We start from the raw sequence: 23,808 nt of genomic DNA, 5'->3' as shown, positions 1-23,808 counted from the left end.
TGGGATCTTCTCCTGCAGTGGTACTTGGTCTGGACTTGGGCTGCTCCCTAAGGAGCATCATCAGATCATTTCCCTGGCTGCAGAAGCCAGGTTTCATAGCTCTTTCCTCTTGTCTGTGTTAGCTGATGGCACGTCTCTTAGGTTGGTAAGCTGGCAACAGCATGGCACGAGGAGCTGTGAGAATTGCTCAGCCCCGTGAAGCCTGAGTAAACACAGGGAGGAGATACAGAAATGTGACATCTAGCCCACTGAACCAGGATGCACTCACTGTGACAGTGCTTACTGGAACCCTGTTGCAGAGCCTCCAGGAAAGTGTTAGGGTCTGTTGCCTTGGGTAAGCCAGGCTGTATGCTAGCCAGTATGGCATTGGGCATACATAGAGCCAACTGGGAGCTGGAGGCTGCTTGCACAGCTGCTGCATTGGTGATCACATCCTCTTTCTCCTTGGGCAGCATTATCCCTGGCCTTACCTTTTCCCCACGTCAGTGTTTCCAGGTGTATTTACCATTTTGCCTTTCCTGTCTCACACTTGGTAATAGATCCCCACAGGCCTATAAATGGCATCACCTCAGCAGACTCAGCTCATCTTTCATCATGCTGCCAGAATCTTGTTTTGATTTATTGCCTTTCACCACAGTGGCCCAGAATGAAGTCAACTTCTGAAATAACCTAGGGAAGGATCTGCTGAACAAGCATACATTTAATAATATGCCCTCATCTTTCTGCTTCTTCTGTACCAGGATGTTCCAATGAAATGGGTGAGAAATCTGTTTTAGAGTATGGAAGTACTCTAGCCAACCACTGACCTGCAGGTCTGATTGCCTTTAACCTTTTGTACTTTGGGATATTCAGCCTAATGTTCTGCATAACAATCAAAACATAAAAAGATGGGTATATATGTATATTTTTTTCATATTGCTTCCTGTTGCTTAAATTATTGATGAGAGGTAGAATATAGTTAATGTCTGAAAATGAGAATGATATTTACTTGGATACTCCTTGGTCAACAAGATTTTGTGAAATTCACATCAAAAAGCTTTTTGGGGGCACTTTTCTTGTTCCAAAGCAATGTGCCTGATGTCCTGTGCTTGATGTAACTGTTGTTACTTTGAATAAAACTATAGAAAGATTTATGATTTTATGTCAAACTGTTTAATGTTACTGTCTGTTTACTAGAATACACATATGGGTAAAACCATGTTGGCTGCTTATAAGTAAACTGCTGCTACATTTCTGTGTTTTATAACTAAATGACTTCTGAAACAGTGATTTTTATTTTTTTTAAATATTTTACCTCTTACCAATGTTTTTAGAATAATCACTTTGGAGAATAAGGAAAATAATTATAATCCAAAGTAATGATGCTGGCATGACAGACTAGGGTAAAATAGGAAGAATTTCAAATGGTAAAACAAATAGAAACCAGTTATTTAACTGAAGCATATGTGACATACTGGCAATGCATGCACACTGTGTCTCTGCAGGGACTTAGCGTGAAGCATGAGATGGAGTCTAAGAAGTGAAGGACACAAGTGACCATTGTTTGCTGTGGATATATTTAGTCTCTCATGGGGAAAACTTTGCTAGCTCCTTTGACTCCTTACTACAGGTGTTGGCTTATCTCCTACACTTTGGGGAGAACAGTGTGGATGCATGTGTGATAGACTGAGCCATTCCTCAAAGGGAAGAGCACAGTGAACAGTGAGCCCAGAACTTGTGCCGGAGGCCAGTGCCTGAACTCTCAGCATCCAGGAATGTGGGGCTGTCAGGAGCTGAGCGTTGGCATTGTGCATGATGCTCTTGTTGGCAAGGCAGGATTCTCCTGGAGAAAATGAGCTGAAATGTTTCTTCATCAAATGCTGCTTGTTTGAAAGTCACGCAGATACCCAGTGCCTTTCCATCTCTCTCCAGCAGTGAGTTTAACTGCATACAAAGAGAAACCTTTCTGCTCCTCCTCTGAATGCCTTTTTTGGTGTCAAGACCAGCAAAGGTGGTAAGCTCATGGGTAACAAATGCACATGATTCATATCTGGATTTAGCTGTAGTGTTGCAAAGCATTTCTAAAAATCGTTTATTTCAAACTGCATGGTGTGTATTTGATGTCTTCCCCCTAAAACTAAAAGGAAGTTTGCATTGTGAACAGCTTTTGGAGGTGGTGTGGCTGGGACAGAAGTGGACGGTTAGTGGGAGAATATCATCCATTTCATGGATGAAAGAATAGAACACCTGGATGTAGCTATGCAGTGCCTGATCTGAGAGCTTGAACTTCATCTTGTAAAGGAGCAAGGAAGATAATGTAGTATTCTGATTAGCACATACTTAAGTATAGTCCTCAAAAACTTAATACCTTTTTAAAAATCAGCCTTCAAAAACTGGTTGATCTATATGGCATGTCTGAATCTCCTCTCACGTTTAATCCATGTTAAGCTTTAAACCACCTATTTTCGTTCCCTCAAATTCCAGTAGATTATCCTTCAAACTGAGCCGTGATAATCTATTTAATAGTCTTTCAAAAGAAGTGTTCTCATAGCACTCTGGATCCTGGGAGTTTTAAAAGATCAGTGTATGGTAGTGATCCTGGTTAAACAAAATGGTTTTGGAATTAAGACTTACTGATAAGGGGCTGACACTCTTCATGGACTGGGTTGCTTACACCATCAGAAATGTGCTGCAAATATAGGGATTCCGAATATCATGTGCTTTCCTTAAGAAAACGGAAGCATTTATGATAGTTCAGTATATATGCAAGACAAAATATTCATTTTGTGCTTGAGTTTCATCAAGTTTATGACCAGTAACCTGAAAAGAGAGAGAGCATAATGGCTCAGACTCTACAGTCTTAGCTTTGAAAGAAGTTCGGGATTAATCAGTAAGCAGACAGATATAGCAGCAAGTTACACTGCGTGTTCCACATCACTCAGGTCACCTGTATTCTCTCTGAGTAGAAGAATATGGCTAGAAAGCTAAGTACATCTTTCTCAGGACAATATAGGTGGTGTTTAACCTGATTTTCTGTCCGTCTTACTGTTTGGTGCTCAAGGATGCCTTTGTTACTGACATTTTAAGTATGTTAGCTTATTTTGTTAATTGCTGAAGCTTTTATTTGTGTATGTGTTGAACTGGCGGTTTGTGGTCAGAGGGGTCTAAGTAATTTTACCCAAGTAAAATTATGCTAATGGACAAAGTCTTTCAGGCATGAATGAACTTGTCTCTTCAGAGTGCTTTCTGAAGCTGTGCCTCTCATCAGCCTTTCTGTCCAAAAGGCTCTGACCTCAGATAGGACTTCTTAAAAGAGCAGTCACTGCAGTTCTCAGCTGTCACCCCTTGGCATTGTGGTGTGCCTGTAGCTCAGCACTGCTAGTGCTCCTACTAGCACTGCCATAGCCTAAGTGGCCTATTTTTATTGTTGCAAGCTGGCATTTTTCATATGCTCATAAAATTCATATGAATGTTTCAATGAGTGTGAAGAGGAAATCCAGCAAGCAGCAAATTCACGTACATTGTTAGGGTTTTATTTGACTATAGGAGGATATACAGAGGCCAAAATGCATAAAGTTTAATGAGTGGAGTCATGTTGATCATAAATGGGCATACTGAAAGAAATTAAGGTTGTGGTAATGTACTGTAGAGCACCCTGCACCCAGGAGCTGTGATTGTGATCAAAGTGATCTGAAAAGTAGAAAAAAAATGAATACTATCATTTAGTAGTGTGTAATGGAGTTGTGATAGGGTAACAAAATGATCTAGAATGGGATCTTGACTTCAGAGACTGTTTTTGGGTATGCTCGGATGTGGGCATTCATTTTGGATTGCTTTCCGGTAATGGGCTTGTAAAATAGGAATCAAATATTTCTTATGCCTGTCATTTGCAAAAGTGCTCTTCTCCTCCTAATGAAATAAAAACATACTGTTTTTATCTAATTGGCTCTTCTAAAAAGAAATGCAAAGTGAAGGAAGAGTCCACGTATGAAGAGGGCGCTAGATAGAACATAGCAAGTTGAGTAGTATTTTCTGAGAATGAGGTAAAACACACTTGAGTCGAATCACTGAGAAAACTGATGCCATGAATGACGTAATAATAGTAAATCATCATTTTATTTTCCTTTCTGCTGTGAGGTTTCTTTTCATTTGGGGGGCATTTTTTATATTTGTGAAGTCATGTTTTTTATTAAGTGTGATGCAAAGTGATGTTATGGCCAAGGTCTCAGGAGGATTTGAATCTAATTTCAAGCTGTAACTTCCTTGCTTCACCCCCATCTCCATGAATATTTGCTATTAACTATCTCAGAAATTGTTGTTTTCAGAAATGCTTCTTTTTTTTCAGCTGAATTTATAACAACACAATGAAATCTTTTCTTCTTGACAGAATCCAGTGCCTTAAGAATTTAATGTGAGAACTAGTTTTATTAGTAGTAGATCATTTCATTTCATTTAAATGAACATTTTAAATACAGTAGGTTTGTCTTTAAAGGAAGCGCTCAGATCGTAATGCCTGGAGCATCCCCAAAGTAGCTCCTTCTGCATTCGTGGGCACTGCTGTGCTCATTGCCTCGGGGTTCCAACTAGAGAGAGACTGCCTGTTCATTCTGTGTGTTGAAATGAAAGGGAAAGAAAGAAGTAGAGACATTGTCAGTCTCTCTAAGAGCCGGTATGCTTACTGTATGAAGTGGAGTTAATGATAACCCTTGTATTGTTGCAGCAAGGAAGTCATAGTGTGGAGACTTTAAATAGAAAATATCAAGTAGTCTGCAATAGGTTGTGTGCTATTCCATTTGAAAGTAGTGCCCTTAGTACATTGGCAGAGTTTGACAATGAGAATTGTGTAGAGTCCAAGACAATTGGCAGAGGACAGCGGAGGAAATAAAATTATTTCACAGCTGAAGGAAATGCAGAATACAAAACTGGGGAACCAAAGTGAGCAACTGATACAGCAATATCAGTTGTCATTGTACTCCTATGGAGAGTTTCAGCCCAAAGAAGGATATAATTATCAATAAAACAGACTTTACAGTACCCCTGTGATATGAGTTTGTTTTTACAGACCGTCTTACAAGATACTGAGGTGAACAAAGTGGAAATAACTTGTCCATACAAATAGTCATGAAGAGGGAACAGTGTCTTAGGTGTTGTTATCCCAGCCCTGGCTGCAGGGCCTATAGGGTCTGGAGGGCACTGCATGCCATACTGGGGAGCATCAATGGCATCATCTGGTGGAATGACACATTAAGATCTACCCACATATATTTTGTTTTGAGTTTATTCATCTTTAAACAAGCAAAATCCAAACCTTACTTATAAATGTTCCTAGTAAAGTTTCAGTTTCTTTAGCATGAGAACTGGACTTTAAAATAAAATAAAATAAAATAAAATAAAATAAAATAAAATAAAATAAAATAAAATAAAAAGGTGTCAGAGAAGATTTGACTTTAGCTTCCAGGCAATAGATAGTAGGGATGTCAGAGCCTGTACAACCTTGCTGTGTCAGGAGTATTCACAGTCACTAAAAGGTAGGAGAGCTAAATACAGCTAGAAAGCATAAATAAATTTTAAAAAAGACACAAAACATCTCACAACTTGTGTGAAATGGGACATCTTTTGAGATTCTGACCTGGAGCCTTCACGGGGTCAGATTGAAGAAAATGATGTCTGGTTAATCTTAGTTTCTATGAAGGGGCTGACGTGACTGGAGGGAGGATGGAACTGCTGGTGAAGCAACAGAAGTTGGGTTCGCCGAGTCATGCTGGTTTCTGGATGGTTCAGCTGCTATTCAGTTGAGATGCAAAGATTTAATTTATTTGGGTTTGATTAGGTTTATGTTTTTATTGTTGGTGCTGTGTATGTGTTTTGTTGCTGTTTTTGCTTTTATTGTTATCTGTTGGTTTATTGTTTTTTTTTTATTATTACAATTTTAACAAATCTGCTCACCGCTGTGATCACTCTTGCTCTGGGCGTTTTCTTTCCTTGGCAGAAAACAATTCAGTCTCATGACCCAGAAGTTCCTTCTCTTGGCTTGCTTGAGAATTCCCAGGCTTCTGCCATACACCCCTGCCTTTTTTGAAACTGATGGCATGTGGTTTCCTACTCTCAGCTTACTCTGAGAACAAGTTTAGAGTTAAGCCTCCCTAAATAAAGTTGCATCTGTCCTGCACCTGATGCCAAAGTTATGGCTTATTGTGGTCCTCCGTTGAATAGGGGCTACTTAGAACCCTCTGTCCCACTCTGTGGAGCTTGCAACTTTTTCAGATGAGGTGGTAAAGCAACTTGGGTATGCGCTGTATGTGCTTGAGGTTGTGCATCCTCAGTATTAGAAGCAATAACTGCAATTAAGAACACATCTTAAAGATATATCTCAGAAAAAAAAGAAAGAAAAAAGACCATTTTTGGGGAATGAGGTTTCATCAGGATTCACCCAAATCAGTTCTTTAATGCCAGAGTGTGTGTTTGACCATGTGTATTTTTCAAAGAGGGAAAAACAAATATAAATGAATGTTGGTTAATTAAGGAAAATACCAGAATTCTTACTCTAAAATGAGGATTGTTCTGAATGTCAATGGAAGGCAGTTTGTATGAAGAGCTTAAAGCTAAGGTTTTGTTACTTTTTAAAGTAATTATTATTTGGCTTTCATTTAGAATAATTTGATGTTAGAACAGTAATGTCATTAAAATGAATGTAATGATGTGTTTGGCTTTTGGATGCCCATGGCTTTATCGATGTCTTCAGGAGCTTCATCTGATCACATAGGAGATTAGACCACAGAATAAACAAAAGACCCAGTGCTACAAAATCATAACAAAATTGTCAGTTCAGAAACACAAATGAACATCGAGGACCAAGATAATTGGTCTTTTTATCTTCCCCTTATAAAAACAAAGGTTTATTTGGCTTTTAAATGGGCCAGTAAAATTGAATTGGCACCCTACAGTGCGTGCAGGGTAGATAGTCAAGAAGAATAAGCTATAAAGAAAAAAGAAGAGGAGCTTAAGAGATAAAGATATTAAAAGCTGGTCTACCAATAGCCTATTAAAAGTGTTAAATTTTAAAGATCTACAGTGAGCAGAGATCTAAGTTGGAAAATAGTTCTGGGCAGAGGGATACATTTGTTAGAAGTTGTTGGTGATCCTCCAGAATTCTGTAGGAAAAATAGTTGAAAGTATCCGAAAGGCCAGAATGGAAGCTCTTTCCTGCAATGGGTTGTCCCCTGCCAGCAGTAGCTCCATCTTAGCTGTTGGATAATGCTTGGAGAAGGTTCTACTTACGGTCATAGAGCTGCAGAATCATGGAATCATCAAGGTTGGAAAAGACCTACAAGATCATCCAGTCTAACCATCCACCTATCACCAATAGTTCTTACCAAGCCATGTCCCTTAACACAACATCTAACATTCCATGAACAGGCTGTCCACAGCCTGATTTCAATCTCTGCTTACTCACTGGTTGAGAGTGTTAGCTTGTGCTAACATAAGCACAAGCTTTCTGAGCCCTCCACTGAATCTTCATACAGGTTCCTGTAACTCTCAGAGGTTTCATTGGAGTCATAGTTCAGAAGTATTCCTGAGCCTCAGAGCTGATAAGAAAGAGCAGGTGAATCTGGGATCTCTTGATATGCTCTGGACATTTAGCATCAAGAGACTTTTGGAGGTTTGTTTTGTTTGCATTGCGTGAAGGGATATTTCCTGGAATACACTTACTTGCTCTTTTTTGCTTTCTCCTCAGTAAGAATCTACATAAAAACTGGTAAACTAGGCCATTAATAAATATGTAAGAGAAGCCTGATCCATGAGATACTGACTCAGTGTATATGAGGACACCCAGCTCCTGCTTGCCCCACTTCAGTGACTGTTATGATGGAATTAGAGAGTTTATATGCCATTGAAATGATTTGGAGACTGCCAGACTTTGTTACATAGTCTTTATTTTTCCCTTTTTTTCACCTGTAAGTTACTGCCTTTTATTTGTTACTTCAGCGGATAATTTTTATGGTAGCTTTTCTACTTTATATCCTGCTGGTATATAGTTTAACGAAATGCCTTTTGAAACCGTGTGTTTAATTCCTCAGTCATGCCTCTGGGAATTAATTCTTGCTGCATTATAACTTCTTTTATATCTTTTCTTGGCTGTGGTTGAGAACTTCTGCAAACTTTTCTTTAGGATATCAGTACTTCTTATTCCCTCTCCTGTCTCGTGTGCATCTCTTTTCTGCCTGTATCAGCTGTTATTTGCTGCTGGTGTCTACTTCTGGTCAAGGCCTGTTACAGAATCACAGAATCACAGAATGGCCTGGGTTGGAAGAGACCTCAAGGATCATGAATCTCCAACCCCCCTGCTGGGCAGGGCCACTAACCTCCCCATTTACTAGACCAGGTTGCCCAGGACCCTATCCAACCTGGCCTTGAACACCTCCAGGAATGGGGCATCCACAGCCTCTCTGGGCAGCCTGTTCCAGCACCTCACCACTCTCCTGGTAAAGAACTTCCCCCTAACATCCAACCTAAATCTTCCCTCTTTCAACTTAAAACCATTTCCACTTGTCCTGCTGTTTTCTACCCTTTCAAAGAGTTTCCTCCCTTCCTGTTTATAGGCTCCCTTCAGATACCGAAAGGCTGCAATGAGGTCACCCTGCAGCCTTCTCTTCTCCAGGCTGAATAAGCCCAGCTCCCTCAGCCTGTCCTCGTAGGGGAGGTGCTCCAGTCCCCTGATCATCTTTGTGGCCCTCCTCTGGACCCTCTCCAACAGCTCTCTGTCTTTCTTGTACTGGGGGCTCCATACCTGGGCACAGTACTCCAGATGGGGCCTCACAAGAGCAGAGTAGAGAGGGACAATCACCTCCCTGTTAGGGAGCCTTGAACGCTTAAATAAATTCCTTAATGGCATTACTATTTTTGCATCTGCACCTCTGGAAGAAAATTGAATTTTCACACCTGAGTACCTATCTAAGGTGTTATCCATGAGGCTAATGAGCTAATATGGTGGAGAATCCTTTAAGAAATTACTTTAAGAGGCTTTGGTGATTCTGTATAGCATTTATGATAGGAAATGTTTCATGATGGTACTTACAGCCGCAATGTTGCACTTTTTTTTTTAAGAAGTCGTGTCTTCCTAACCAGTAACATCTTCTCCTTGCTTTTTGAAAAGTCAAATATGCAGCATTTTGGCAAAAATGGTTAATGGGGCTATTTGAAAATTGTTGTTAAATCCAACTCTTGGCAAGTGGAATTGTTGACGTTGAGTCATCATTTTTCTTGGAAATGTATTTTTCATTACAAATGGGACTTGCTTATCTCAGTCCAGAAATGTTTGGATTTAGAAGAGCTTCTGTGCTGTATTGTACTTCATTTGTCTCACGATCACAATCACAGTCCTTGCTGTGGACAGAGCCTTGCACTTGGCCTATGAGGTTCCTTTGCCATCTCTGATGCAATCTCTCTGTCAGCTACACTGAAATTACTATATAATATCTCACGAATTCATTTGGTCTACTGCATCATACAAAATAATTTCAGGATTGCTTTGTGGGCTTACTTCAAATGTACTTCAATTTTTATTTTATTTTATTTTATTTTTTTTGCATTTCAGTTTTTAATTCCTCTGTTTGTCTTTGTCAGTCTGCTCACAGTTTTCCAGAGGAGTTTATGCCATCTTTGGATTCTATGACCAGATGTCAATGAACACACTGACGTCGTTTTGTGGAGCCCTTCACACGTCCTTCATCACACCCAGCTTCCCAACAGACGCAGACGTGCAGTTTGTCATCCAGATGCGGCCTGCATTAAAAGGAGCCATCTTGAGTCTCTTGACCTATTACAAGTGGGAAAAGTTTGTGTACCTCTATGACACAGAACGGGGTAAGCACTGTTGTTTCATCTGACTTTCCTGTTTTATAATTTGTACAAGTATTACCTGAATCAGTGGTTGCAAATTCCTAGAAAACAAGTTTGCTTTGAAGGAACAAAAATGAGGGGATGAATGAGAAGAGGGCATCTTCATTGTACTTGTCATTTGTAAAGACGTTGCCTGGAGGATACTGTTAGGAGTGTAAGCATTCAATTTGGAACACCTTGTTTCCACACAACTGCAGACTCAACACTTGCCAGGATTTCTGAGTCCTTGCAAAATAAATAAAATCAACAATGTGAAGGGTACTGTTTAGCAAGACTTTCCACTCTGCATGACATTGTAAATCCCTCACTGCTTTACATAAATATGTGTTTCTCCTGCCACTGGACAAAAACAGTCCGTGCTAAGATACATGCTGGAAATGTCTAGGCATCAATAATGGTCTAAGAATATAATGCATAAAATGCTTTAGGGCTCTGCTGGAGAAAAGGTGTTCTAAATATGTCACATGGATATTCAGAGATGAAGGTAGATACGTGACAAGAGTGACCAGAGATACACTTTACAAAATGAAAATACATTGAAGTCAGTGTATCCATGGTTAAACCAACTGCTGACTAATTGCTGCACTATAGGTAACAAACCCTGTCAAAGGCAGATCTAAACAGCAGAAGCCATTTTCTGTGAAACACTTGCATATTTCTGTGGAGCAGCTGTTGCCAGCTTCTCTGAATATACTGAATTTGCTTAGTTACAGGTTTTTACCTTTGTAGAAATTCTTTCATCAGGTGAAAGTGTCACTACCCTTCTTACCAGTTTTTTCATTAACAACTCCAACACCTGCAGAGGAGTCTGGGTAGAGCCAAAGAATCTCTTATTCCATTCCCAATTCCCATGACAAAGTTCTGATGTCCTGAGTTACTATGTACTGGGTAGAGAGTGAGTCTTTAGTGGCTATGATTTTTACACTTAAGATTAATTATATCACCCATGTAAGGACATACTGTACATTGAAAGTGTTTTTCAGACAGCTAACTAGTGGAATGCCAGGAGTTCAGCATTTTTTACTGATCTGGAGATGCTAAGTATTGCTTACATTGGGGTCAGGTAGAAAAGGTCAGTTAGGAAAGTGTGGAAAAGCCAAGAGTGCCATGAGTTTTTAAATCACAGGTCTTGCTGGTGAAATTAGACCCGTGAATCTTGCTTAACCTCTGTTGCTTTCTGCCTGTGTACTTTCCATTCACATCTTGCTAAAAATCTTAGAAATACTAATTAAAATCACATTGTGAGCCCACTGTGGCTAGTGTGCATGCTATGCTAGCCAAATGTTCTGTCAGACTAAGGCTACCAGAGTGAGGAATCTGAGTTAGATGAGAGCATAGCTGGCTGTAGGATTGTAAAACGTAGCTAAGGGTTAGAAGATAAAGGACACTGGTGTCTTTGCGATGGAAGAGGCATCAGTGCATATACATAGCTTGATTATGTGCTTTGAGTTGTTTCTAATGTGTGTGCTTTGAGATACACTTGCCACATCTTATCTTTCCTTCCTTCACATACATGCTCACTGCTGTTGTTTGATAACATATTTGCCTTCTGCTAAAATGGGAGCAAGAATGAACTGGTAACTGTATTCTGTTACTCCAGGTTTATTCAGGTTACAAAACAAACCTGGCAGCAGTTTTATCAGAACTATAATTACTGTATTTTTCCAACATTAAAAGAAATTTTAAAAGATCTGTATAGGAGAGAGCACGACATTTGAAAGTGAGAAACAGACATTCTATTCCTTCCTTTGATAAACAGTAATTATGGATGACAGCACCTGAAACTTTTGGCAGTTCCAGTAGCCTGCCTCGTCTCTTGTGATAGGCATTCGGGTACAAAAGACATCCCAAGACCTTCCACAGTAATGGTGAATGACTCCTTGTTTCAGATAGCAGATAAGACCGTATGTGTTCCTATCCTGAGATACCTGTATTAGAAACATCACTGCTCTGGGGCACAAACACTGTGGAGAGAAGGTATTAAACAATTCACTGCCAATTCCTGAAATGAACTACCATTATATACTGCCTTTTAGGAGGATTATCATCTCACTGGTTTGTTCTGAGAATCTGAGAAACTGCAAAACATTAGGCTGCTCTTTCTTATGGTGAATATTAGTTATGGAGTAAATTGTTCTTGCAAGCAGTTTTGCAATGTTCTGCTCAAGCAAAACACTGCCGTGTATTAAGTATTGCATTTACTATTAATAAATACCACAGCGTATTATAGATGCTGTACAAAAACTGAATGAGCCTTCTTGTGGTTTTATACTGCTCCTTGAACTATTTCAGGGCAAGCTTAGGAGAATGGACAGTCAGCTTCTTTAGAAAATTGCTTTCCTTAAGCAATGTTTTTTTTTCCTCCTTCACCATCAAACAACATAATCATATGGTTTCCCCCGCGGTGACAGTAGGCACAATACCACAGCATTTGGCTCCTGCAATGAGGACAAAAATTATATCTCAAACTGTAGAACAAAGCTGAGATCTACAATTACTTAGATAGGTGGTGAAGCTTTTAATCCAGTGAGTTAATGTTTGTGCATTGTATATGTTTACTGTATGTAAGTACTTTATTTTCTGTTGCTATGTGATGACTAAATGTTGCAGACAGTGCTTTCAAATGCATATTCATGTGCAGGTGCAAAATTGCATTTCTTAAAAACAGGAACTTGGCTGCTAAAGCACACAGAAAGAAAAATAATGCCTGAGATTGATGAATTCCAGAAGCAAGACTTATGTCTTATTGCTTACTTCAGCTGCTGGACTTATTCTTCTGTGAAGAAGCTGAAATTTAAGAGAAATATCAAATTGTGTGTTTTCCTGTACCAGCAGAAAAAATATATATATACACTTTGCATTAGGAAATATCTGTTAGAGGAAGAAAGGACATTAAGTAGTGCTTAGAAGGAAAAGTCCTGTGTTCGTTCCATGCCACATGCTTAATTCATGTGAAAAGGAGAGTTTTTCTCTGTATTAGCCCAAATCAGTAAGTTGACACGGTTGCTGTGATACGTGTGAAACATCTGATTAATTATATGGTGCTAACTGCCTCAGTGGGCTTCTCTGCAGTAGAACTAAGACTAATTAAGATTATGTCAGGATGAAGCAAGATGAGGTTACACACTGAAAGCCGTTACAAATTTGGATAATGCTTGTCTCAAAAGTCACCTTTTGCATCTCGTGCTGGGGATTATATCTCATCAAAAATCTCAAGTCATTTCCAGTCTTCAGGTCCATCCCTCCTCTCACTTGGTGCTGCTGCAGTCCAGGAATGATTCCACTGAAGGCAGTGGTGTGGAGTAACACCAGTACGAAGGTGTGGAGGGGTAGGCTTGTGGTTTTCATAGTCTTCTTCCTGTTGTGTGAGAGCGAAGTACTTCTCTTGGTTTAATTATAAAAGTCGTGCATTAGATTACAATACTGAAGCTTTTATTTATTTAAATTTCCAGAATGTTTCTTAACTAACATTTTGGTTTATTTTTGTCTGAGAAACACTGTTTTGTACAAATTGTTCGCTCCCCATCTGTCAGTACAGCACAGGCCTTTCGTCCTAAGTTAATTTGATTTATCCTATCTGCTGCACCCAAACCACTGATTTCAGTCACGTGGATCACTTAAAGCAAATCTCACCAAGAGATCTCTGTGATGTGCATCTTCTTTCTCTTCTTTAAGTCATAATAAACTTCATCCCTGTAGGACTGTAGAAGGACTTTTTGTTTGTATAATGCCAACTTACATAGTGGGACCTCAGTCCAGACATAGGTACGCATAGATCACTATAGTTTTGGCATTGTAACTAAATAGCTGTCCAAGTCTGCAATGCTGTCCTTTTTTTTCAGTTTAGTCTGTCAGTAGGTATCTAAGGATATTTAAAATAAAGAAAAAAAACTTTGGTAAATAGGTTTACCATTGGCTATTAAGTATTTTTTGATTGGTTAACATTGGCTAAGTGAAAGCTGAGGCATATTAGCCTGTATCTAAAGGCCTGGCTTATATGGCTAAGATTTCCAAATATTTGCTTTAATTTCTAAAAGCAATTACATCTTTAATCATTACTGCCACAGAAATACAAAAAATTTGACCTGAGCATAACTGATAGGTAGGTATGCATAAGGACTGGAAGTTTAGCTCCAGAAAATATGACCTGTCCCATTCACTTCCACTGTGGTACTCTGTTGAATAAATACCAAGTAAATAGCAAAATAAAAATAAAAATAAAAATAAAAATAAAAAAAGGAAAGAGAGAAAGAAAAGGAAACGGTGCAACTGTAAGCTTCCTGATGATTATGCATAAGGCGTTGAGTTTTCTTCAACTGGGTTCAGCACATGGCAATGAGGTCTGATTCAGTGCTGCTGAAGACAAAGAATAACTCTTCTGTTTAATTCTGCTTTTACAAAATGAGGTTAGTTATCTATTGCTATCAAAGGACAAGTCACTGCTGTACTGCTTTCCCTGGGGAATGAGAGATCTGAGCTGATAAAAGAAGAGGCCTGTAGAACCAGGCTCATTATATCTTCCTCAAAATTAAAGTGATGGGTATGACTGGGGGGGTGAAATAGTTGCACTGAAAAAATACTGATGTGTAGGACATAACATTTTTGGTGATAAGACTGGGATAAGACTAATTTTTTGTGGAATCGAGCAAGACACTGCTTTAATAGCTGGTGAGTTCTCAGGGATTTCAGAACATCAGGTGCTGGTACAACATACCTGTGTGGGCTGAGTATCTGCTGGAAACAGCAATGAAAAATGTAATCCAATGTGGAATGGCTGATCCCTGCTTTTAATCACCTTCCATCAACAGACAGATGCCAACGAAGTCCTCTTAGCACAAAGCTGGTTTCTTAAGTTCTGTATTGTGCTTCTTCATTTCAAGAACTTTTATTTCCGTTTGTAAAGATCATTCTTCAGTAGGGAAAAAAAAAGAAAATGGTGGTAGCAGCTACACCAGCATTAGCAACACCTGGATTCAGCACCTGCTGAACAGTCAAATGTCAGAAGAATCAACAGTCGAGCTGTTCATTAACATGTTTATTCTTCCGAGCAGGGGAGTTCCACTGGCTGCAGGGCTGCTCTGACCCCAATCCAGGAAGGAGAAAGGACATAAAGCAGATTCATAGACAATTTTCTCAGAATTAAATGTGGGGCTTTTCAATGTAAAAATGATTCTTGTTTATAAGTGGGTGTACACCTCTTTAGTTCTTCTCAGTTGCATCTGTCAAGTTGATATAGTGTATTTTGTTTGCACTTTCCAAATCAGGAAAGGATTTAAAATCTTGACGTTATTATCTCTAAATATCAGCCCGTGGCAAAGAATAGCAGAACATGCAGAGCATGTATATAAAACACCAGTGGAGTCAAAATGGGCAAGAGTTGCAGTAAACCTTGATTCCATTGAGCTTTCTGGCTCCTTTGCTGGACTGTTTTAGCCAGTGGCCCAGGATCATGTGCATGACATGTAGGCAGTGTCAGTTGCTAGCATAGCATAAGATAGCTACGTAGGTGAGCTGCCGTGTTCTCTGCTCCCACTCTTTCTTTGGAACGTGCACAGTAGGGAATAAAGTCTTGGTGGGACTTCCAGAACTAAGGCTCAGCTCCTGTGTCACAGGAACAGATGTCATTGTGTCTGTACACGTGGAGAGCCTTGTGCCCCAGTAACAGTAAATTTACTTCTAAGTCATGGCCACAGTGGAACTTACAGCATGGCCACAAAATGTTGGCTCTCCTTGATAGGATGTGATGTCTGCTCTAGTTTTCAAGCTCTGGTACAACAGAGATCACACACAGAGTTTGAAGACCCTTGTGGTAGAACATCCATTATCTAGATTTAAAGAAGGTTCAATTTCTATGTAGTTATGTGCAATAAGAAAACGATCTGTTTCTTTCACTATCAGCCTTTTAAGAATGAGTGATTTTACCATCTTGTAATGCCTAGAACTTGTATTTATATTGAATGGTAAGTCATAGATACTGCTTAGCAATGTTTGTGTGAAATATAAGTAATTTACCCTGACAAAGAGGCAATTTTTGACATTCTTATTTAGGGCACATTGCTTCGTTGCTTTCAGCAGTATAATGTATGAACTAAGGCACTCTTCAGGAAACATGCCAGAATCCTAACTGAAATATTCCAGGATTGCTTTACTGATCGACTTTACTGCCTAAATGTGTTAGAGAACAGTCTGAGCCTGAACAGTTAAATCGAGCTTTTTGATAATCACCCTTCATTTATTTCCTCTGAAACCTGTAAAGCATCATGCAGACTCCCTTTATTTTGGTCTCTGTGGTACAGAGATACAGAAGAAAGCTCTTTTACTGATCCTTCCCCAAACAAACATTGAGACCCTGTGTGGGAGAATGGATGCTGGCTCTTTTTTTAGCAGACTAAGCCTTAAGCATTTCTCTCTTGATCTTTCCCATTAGCTGCTATGTGTTTAGCTTACCCCTGCTAATCATATAAACCCTTTTTCTAGCTTATGAACAAAAGGAGTGAATCAGCTCTGAAAGTCATCCAGCATGAGATGCATTGTATTGGCAAGACGAAGATGCAGCTAGAGACAGAGTTCATCCTGGTATTCTGTACTGAAGCTCTGTGCCGCTTTACAAGTTTTATGTGTACACAGAAGATTCCGTTCGGTGTTGAGATGTCCAGGCAAAATGCCTGAGCATCCCTTGAAGCTGCTGGAACATGCACTACTGTCAGCAGTACTTGCCAACAACAAGTAGAATATGTGCACGTGTGCAACAAACATGTCTTGTTTCATGGAGCTTCTGAGATTAAGGAAGTGTGTCAGCCCATCCATGAAGAATCGGGAACAGCAGAACAAGAGCACGGTGTAACAGAGGCCTGGTAGCACTCATGCAGCGATATTGTGCTGTCACTCCTTCTCCCATACACACGTAGCGGTGTTGAGATAGGGTGTTTATGGTAGCCTCAGTCACACTGTGGGAACCCAGTTGTGACCAAGCACATCAGAATCTGACCTCAAATTGTGTGAAATTAGCTTGTAAAAATGAGTCAGAACACTCAGGGATACAGACTGTGAGCTGGAAAGTCCTGAATAAATATTTTCTGGAATCCCAAAGCAGGATGTGTGTTTCTCAAGTAGCGCTAACGAGAGCAACTAGTACTCTTAGGAATATGAGCTAAAGCCTGAATAACTTGCATAGGAAGCAGGAGAACTGACTGCATATTGGCCATGCCATGGGGATGAAGGTCTCCAGGCTTTGCATTTATAAACTGATTCGTCTAAACACGTGCATTTAATTATTTAGTTTTTCACGTATATGCATCTCTTAATTTTTGGTATAGCCATAACACATTTAATTTTTATATTAAATGTACTAACAATTAAAGTAGTAGAAGCTTTTTTTCCCAGTTAATTTTGTGTGTATCAACAAGATTTAAGTGATCAGAATCTCACATTTCCAGATTTCTTGAAAGAAAGATAATAGTCAAGACATTTTACAAGTGCAGGTGGAGCAGGTTGAAGTGTTGAAAAGATACATGAGAGTAGTTGTTGGCCTTTTTGCTACAAGACAAGGGCAAGGACTTGACAGAAAGCCAAGTCTTAGAGGTGAGGAAGGGCTTTGCTTGGAACCAGAGGAGACAAGGTAGAATTTGTTGGTCTCAGAGAGGTTGTGGGACATTTTAAGATAGAAAGGAGGGATGGGAAAAAGAGTACTCACATGCAAAGAACTGTAAATACACTTAAACCAAGCTTGTTCATTTAACCCATCTTATCCAAAAGCTCTAGGAGTTTAGTTAGTGTTTCTTTGGATCTATTATTTTGTACTGATATCTACAGCACAGCTTTTAAGACTGGAAATCTATGCTGACTTTGGTGTATAGGTCCACAGAGCTTTACCTGGGGGACTTGTGCTGATTCTGTTCATGGAAGTGAACTGTCTTGCTGGCTTAAAGTCTGTGTGAAGGGGTTGATTCTTTGAGTAGGACTGAAGAAAGCAGTGGTATTCCGTGATGAACTCAAAATGAAGTAGATGTATAATATTGCATCTTTAACTCACATTTCAGTGGAGTTGCCTGCTCTGGTTATCCGTGCCTTAATGCAGTTACAATGGCTGTATTTAGCATTTTTGTCTTCTTACAAATTTGTATGTTTTATCATTCTCTATTGGATCTTGACTCTGTGCTTACTCTTCCTATGTATCATTTTTTTTTAACTAGAAGTAGTTCAGAACTAGTTCATCCCAAGCAAGTGGGAGGTATTATTGGTGGGCCATGAAATTTTGAGGAATTATTATTGTTTCTTATTCAGAATGAGAGAACGGATTCCCTACATAAACCACAAGAGCCTTCACACCCTTGAGGTCATGATGTGTTAGCAGATCTCCACCCCAGACAAATGAACATCATTCACTAGGTGAAGAACTTCTTTGGAGTGAGCACAAGGTGTTGTGGCCTAATGAAATGATATAGGAGTAACTGTAGTGGGGGTAAGTGGTAAAAACTGCCAAATGCAAAGGAAATTTCTGCAGTGCTTGAGGAACATACAACTGAATTGGAGCATCTGAACAAGCAGTTAAATCAAATCTTCTTTCTTAGATTGGCCTGAGATACTGAAAATTAGGCTCTCAGCTAAGCAATGGCATGTTCTTTTCTCACTCCCTAAAGAGCGGCTTCATGTGCAACTTGAATTTCTTTTGATACAGAACTGTATAGCATGCTGGATGAGTGGTGTGTAAGAGTTTCGCCTTGTTAGAGGCAATTTGTGCTTCTGAAGTTATTCCCATTTGATGATGTCAAACAAGAATGTATGAAGCCACACCTGTATAGAGCAAACAATGGTTTTGATCCTGTTTTTCAGATGGAAGATTTCAGGCCCTGATCGTGTTAACAGCCTGATCTTCATCTACTTACATCTATGGCTGAGTTCACACCACACTGAGCTAGGATTTACGAGATACGCTGAATGAGTCTGCAAGCCAATGGCCAGTTTACTAATGAAAAACAGCTTTTTGTGCTCCTACACAAGGTTCATCTTCCCTTAAATGTATTGTGAATTTCCCTTTTCACATAGTAAAAAAACTTGAGCCTTCGAAGAAACTTGTAATGGATTAATAAGAAGCTTTGCATTTAAGGTACTTAATGAAGTGGTGTGTGCCATGGAGTTTGCATGAAAGATCCATCAGTTACAGCATCCTTCACCTATATTTGATCTGCACACCTTCCATATTTGACCCCGTTAGGGGTAGTTTATTCTCCAGTGCTTCACAATTGACTAAACTAGTTTGACCGTATGCCTTTTCCTTCCCAGAAAATATCAGCTGACTCAGGAAGCATAAAGATGACTCAGACACTTTGTAGAGAGAAAAATGCATTTCTGATAAACCCACTCATCTGGCAAGTGAAGTGACCTCATATTGTATTTGGGTTAAGGATTCTTCTAAGGATTTTTCTCTCAAAGAGGCAGATTTTTCTCTGGTTTCTCATGAGATATTTGAAATCACCCCCTTTTTTTTTTTTCTTTTACTTTTTCTTTTGCTTTTTCCTTTTCTGTATCCTTTTCCTTTTCTTTATCCTTTTCTTTCTCTTTCCCTTTCCCTTTTCCTTTTTTCTCTTTCCTTTTCCTTTCTTTTTCCTTTTCTTCTTCTGCGAGCATGCTTTCCAGAAGCTATGTAAAATAGCGTAGTACTTACTGTGGTACTGTGGAATGAAGAGTTTCTCCATAAAAATGATTAAGTATTAATCTATGAAGAAAAAATGTGAAAAGTTCCTGCCATTAATTTTATACTCCATAACAAGTGCTTATTCATTTCTTCAGCTCTAGATACAGAGCTCTTGCTGGCCAGCTCTTTTGCTTTTATTCATAATGCAGAGAAGAATCCGTGGGTGAGAAAGGTGACCTAAAGTTTTATTCCTCCCGATCCTAAGCTCGTCGTCTTCATGGCCTGTTGCTTTGCTCTTAAAAATATTTCTGGCTTACCTTGGTTGCTAACAGCTCAACGAAACAGATCACCAGACAGTGATTTGCAGAGCATAGCAGCATTCAGTCAGAGCTCTTCTTCAATTTATTAAAGTGATTAAGCACAGAGTTGTCATTTTTTACAACAGCAAAATATGTCTTTTATTGGTGGTGATTCTCCTGTTTTTGCCACGCAGACAGGGTGTGCCATGAAATCTGGATTTGCACGAGAAGTACATCTGTGCATTCTCGATGTGAATGGGATTAGTGTGAGGAAGGCAAGATGTTTCTGCCAGGGCTGTGATCACTTAGTGAGCAGTGTGGGCCAATGCATTGTTTCTGAAACTGAAGAATTTTATACGCCTGGACTGTGGCAACTTCTGTTGCCTGACCCAGTGCAGTGATCTGTGCGGAATTGTGAGTGTTATGATAAAACAGCATCAGTCTGAAAAGGTTAGCAGATACCAAGCACTGGTTGTTAAGGTTTCTTAGAAGCTCCTAAGGTGTTGTTGGCTTTAGGGATATTTTTGTCAATGCTGATAATAATCACATGCAGTGAATTGGTAGGACTGTACACACACGAGATATAAGAGGACTGCTGTAATTTCAGTGAACTGCTAATATTTATCATGTTTCTTCTGCTGCTTATGAAGATATAATTTACATCTTCACTTTCTATTCATATTCAGAAAAGCACTAATTCATTTCTGATAACACAGATATTGATAATATACCCAGCTGTACTTGAGAAAGGGATTATAAATGAGCATGAGCACTCCATACGCTGCTCTAAACTATACTACCCTAGGCCAAAGACAGATCCAAATTGCTTTGTTTGTGTTCTTTTCTTTTATCAGCACTTCTCCCTCATGAGCATTTAACTGAGGCGCCTTTCCCCTTAATAAAAAGTCGCTTCCAGCTATTGTAGCTTAGCCTAATGATGAAATCGCCACTGATGGGTGAATAGCCTTTCTGTTCCTTTCGTGTTCTCTATATGGTGTGGTATGTGAAGCTGTCTCAAAGACAATGGTTCTGGTCTGTTCTTAGGCAGGCTGGACTGCAGAGCCATAGTTAAGGAGACTTCTCCAGAGAATAAAATGAATGACAGCGGTTATTAGAGATATTCTCAGGGTATTTTAGAATATTTTAGGCACCCTGAAGCCAAGTAAATATCACAGCCAATTTTAGGTGACTTTTTTAGGAAGGTGATTCATGGTGATCACTCTAAAGGCATATTATTGCAGTCTTTGTCACAAAGGCTATATAAGGCACTGTAAATTTCTACCGTGATCCCCTTGGTGATACAGAAATAATGATTTTGTCTCAGAATTAACATGGGAAGGCATTTATTAGAACTCTTGAGTGCCTTCAATTCAATATGTGTGGTATAGTTCATATCCAAGTATGGATGGTTCTAATGGGTGAATACATCAAATAAACGAAAATGTTGGATAAAGTTATGATATAAACAGTATATTTCTTCTATTAGATGTAATTTTCAATTGCCATTACATCTTGCTGAGTAATCTAAAATATGTGGAAGAATCCATAGTTATCACTCTTCTTTATGAAATGTCAAAGTCATATACTCCATTGACCTCAATCTATGTGCATTAATTCATGAAGAAATTAATTTGAGTTTAAGTCAGAACTGCAGTATGAAATCCTTTCACTGCAGTTTAATTATTTTGCCAGCATTATATATACATATTATCATCACAGTCTAGACTGCATTGTGTCATGATCTGCTCCTAAGACTAAAGTTACTGTAAATGTGTTTCTAGATCAAAGAATGCTATTTGCTGCAATGTTATTTCACACTGGCTTTTTTTTTTTTTTTTTTTACCTTGCTTAAAAGGGGGGAAATTACAGTGTTGTGAAAAAATATGAATCTTCTTTTAGTGTAATTTAACATGTCTTTTATTGAGAAGATAAGGCTTTATTCTTAAAAAAAAAAAAAAAAAAAAAAAAGGGAGGTGGTAGTGAAGGGAGATGAAAAATAAAAAATCCAGTCCTCTGACATTGTTTGCCTGAGCAAGATCAAACCTTTGTGCTGACTACACTGGTGTCAGTAATTGCTCTGTATGCTCTGTAGATAGAATTGCCTATTGCTTAGTAGTACTAGCATTATCGATCAGTTGTTTCTGTCCGTGAACTGACGATGATAACCTCAAATGAGATCAAGATTTTATTAAGGGGAGAAAATCAAATTATGCTTGGCTGTAGACAAATAATGAGTTATATGAACACGTAGTTATTGCAATAACATTTTTCACAGAGATTTTTTGAAAATAAAACTCAGCCCTTCCTGTTTTTCAGTCATTTGTGTCACTGTTCTCTGCCTCCCTCACCTACGAAGTGATGGGCAAGCCTACATGCTCGTAATGACTATCACAGCTGCCACAACCAGGGGAGAGGTGAGGGGGGAGATCTGAGCTTCTCTCTGAAAGGGAAATTTCAGGGGAGGTGTGCGAGGGGGTGAAAACAAGGATGCGTAAGTTATTGCAGCCTCAAGGCAGCAGTAATTTATGCACTGACAGTTTGAGTTTCATGCCACGCTATTTTTAAAAAGCCCTACAAAGTAACTACCTCTGTTACATTAGTGTATGTGTTGGTTTTAGAGATATTCCACATCATGAAGACAGTTTGAACACAAACATTTGAAGCACATTCATCACAGTGTGGTAGTTGTCCTACTTCAGTAGGAAAAAAATATTAATATAACAAGGACAGTTATTGTCTACATTTTAGCATGAATTCAGTGCCCTGAAGAATTTTTCAGGGTTGTTTCATTGGTTATTTGTTGTTTTTCTGATATGTTGATGAAGGTGAAAATCGTGCCTGAAGATGATGCATGTATGTTGTGTTAGCGTAATTATTAGTTTAGTGGCACCATTTTGGTACACTTCTTAAAGAAAGCAACTGAATGGATGTGAATGGCATACATTTGAGTAGTGACCATTTTTATTTGCATGTTTTCCTTATGCTGCAAACCAGAGAAAAGTCTAGCTGCACACCGCATCAATACTGCCAGGCAATGCTTCCACTTTGATATGAGCAATATAATCATATTTATATATTAATGTACTGTTTCCTTAGAAGGAACTATTCAGCCTGGCTGTTTGATTATGAAGTCTCACTTAAATGTCAATAATTTCATTTATTTTAGTAATTGCAGTGAAACTATCTGGAAGGACAAATAAGAACAGTGGCTTCGAAAGGTTGAAATGAATAGAATTACATTGAGTTTTCATTAATAATATATATGAAGCCAAACATATTAAGTGTGAGCAGCTGCAGGCCATTACCATTTAGATTTAATTTAAATAATCTCTGAATTGACCTTCTTCAAAAGCTTGTAGACAATATAAAAACATCATTGTTGTCTGACTTGTAGTGAATTCTAGATTCTAGCTGCATCTTCATAGCACTTTATTGGGTCTCCTATGAAAATTATGGATAAAAAGATAATGGGAGCAATGATGCTATTTGTTCCTAAGTTATAAGTGCCATTCATTTTGCATAGATATCATTTTGGTTTATGTGTAATTCATTTGCATTTCTCTGCAGATAATGTTTTTCGTGGCTACAGTGACCTCCCTCTATAAAGCCAGATTTAGTCTGTGTTTTTAACATTGAAACTTCTACTGCAGGGAATTCAGACTTCTGAATGTAACCAAGTCAGTTCACTCATACAAAAATTGGAATATGCCTCAAAGCCCAGTGAAAGGCATTACTACAGGTCTTTGAAAGCAGTGCAGATTAGCAACAGGTAAAGATCTAACCTCTTGTATTTAAAAACAGTTTCACGACAGGTTCAGTGAAAACAGCAACAAAACTGTTACACAGACATAAAGATTGTACAAAATCTTGATTGTAAAAGCAGATGTAGAATTTTCCCATATTTTGAGCTTTAAGCATATTCTTTTTACCTAATCCCAGAGGGGTGACTTTTAGGACTTCACTATTCAAATGTTAATATATGCTATTTAAATGTAT

At 38.9% G+C, this 23,808-nt stretch overlaps 1 protein-coding gene across 4 annotated transcripts in view; it reads left to right on the top strand.

Annotated features, from left to right (window-relative positions):
• Nucleotides 1-23,808, top strand: part of GRIA3 (glutamate ionotropic receptor AMPA type subunit 3) — a 141,809-nt gene that overhangs the window by 24,711 nt on the left and 93,290 nt on the right. For all 4 annotated transcript variants that reach the window (NM_001112799.2, NM_205215.3, XM_040698747.2 and 1 more), the window contains exon 3: nucleotides 9,604-9,843. In NM_001112799.2, the coding sequence (NP_001106270.2) occupies nucleotides 9,604-9,843 (240 nt within the window). The remainder of the gene's footprint in view (nucleotides 1-9,603; nucleotides 9,844-23,808) is intronic.

The sequence above is a fragment of the Gallus gallus genome, chromosome 4 (assembly GCF_016699485.2).
Source record: "Gallus gallus isolate bGalGal1 chromosome 4, bGalGal1.mat.broiler.GRCg7b, whole genome shotgun sequence".
NCBI lineage: Eukaryota > Metazoa > Chordata > Aves > Galliformes > Phasianidae > Gallus > Gallus gallus.
Note: the sequence above shows the minus strand (reverse complement) of the source record. Positions and strands in the feature narration are given on the sequence as shown.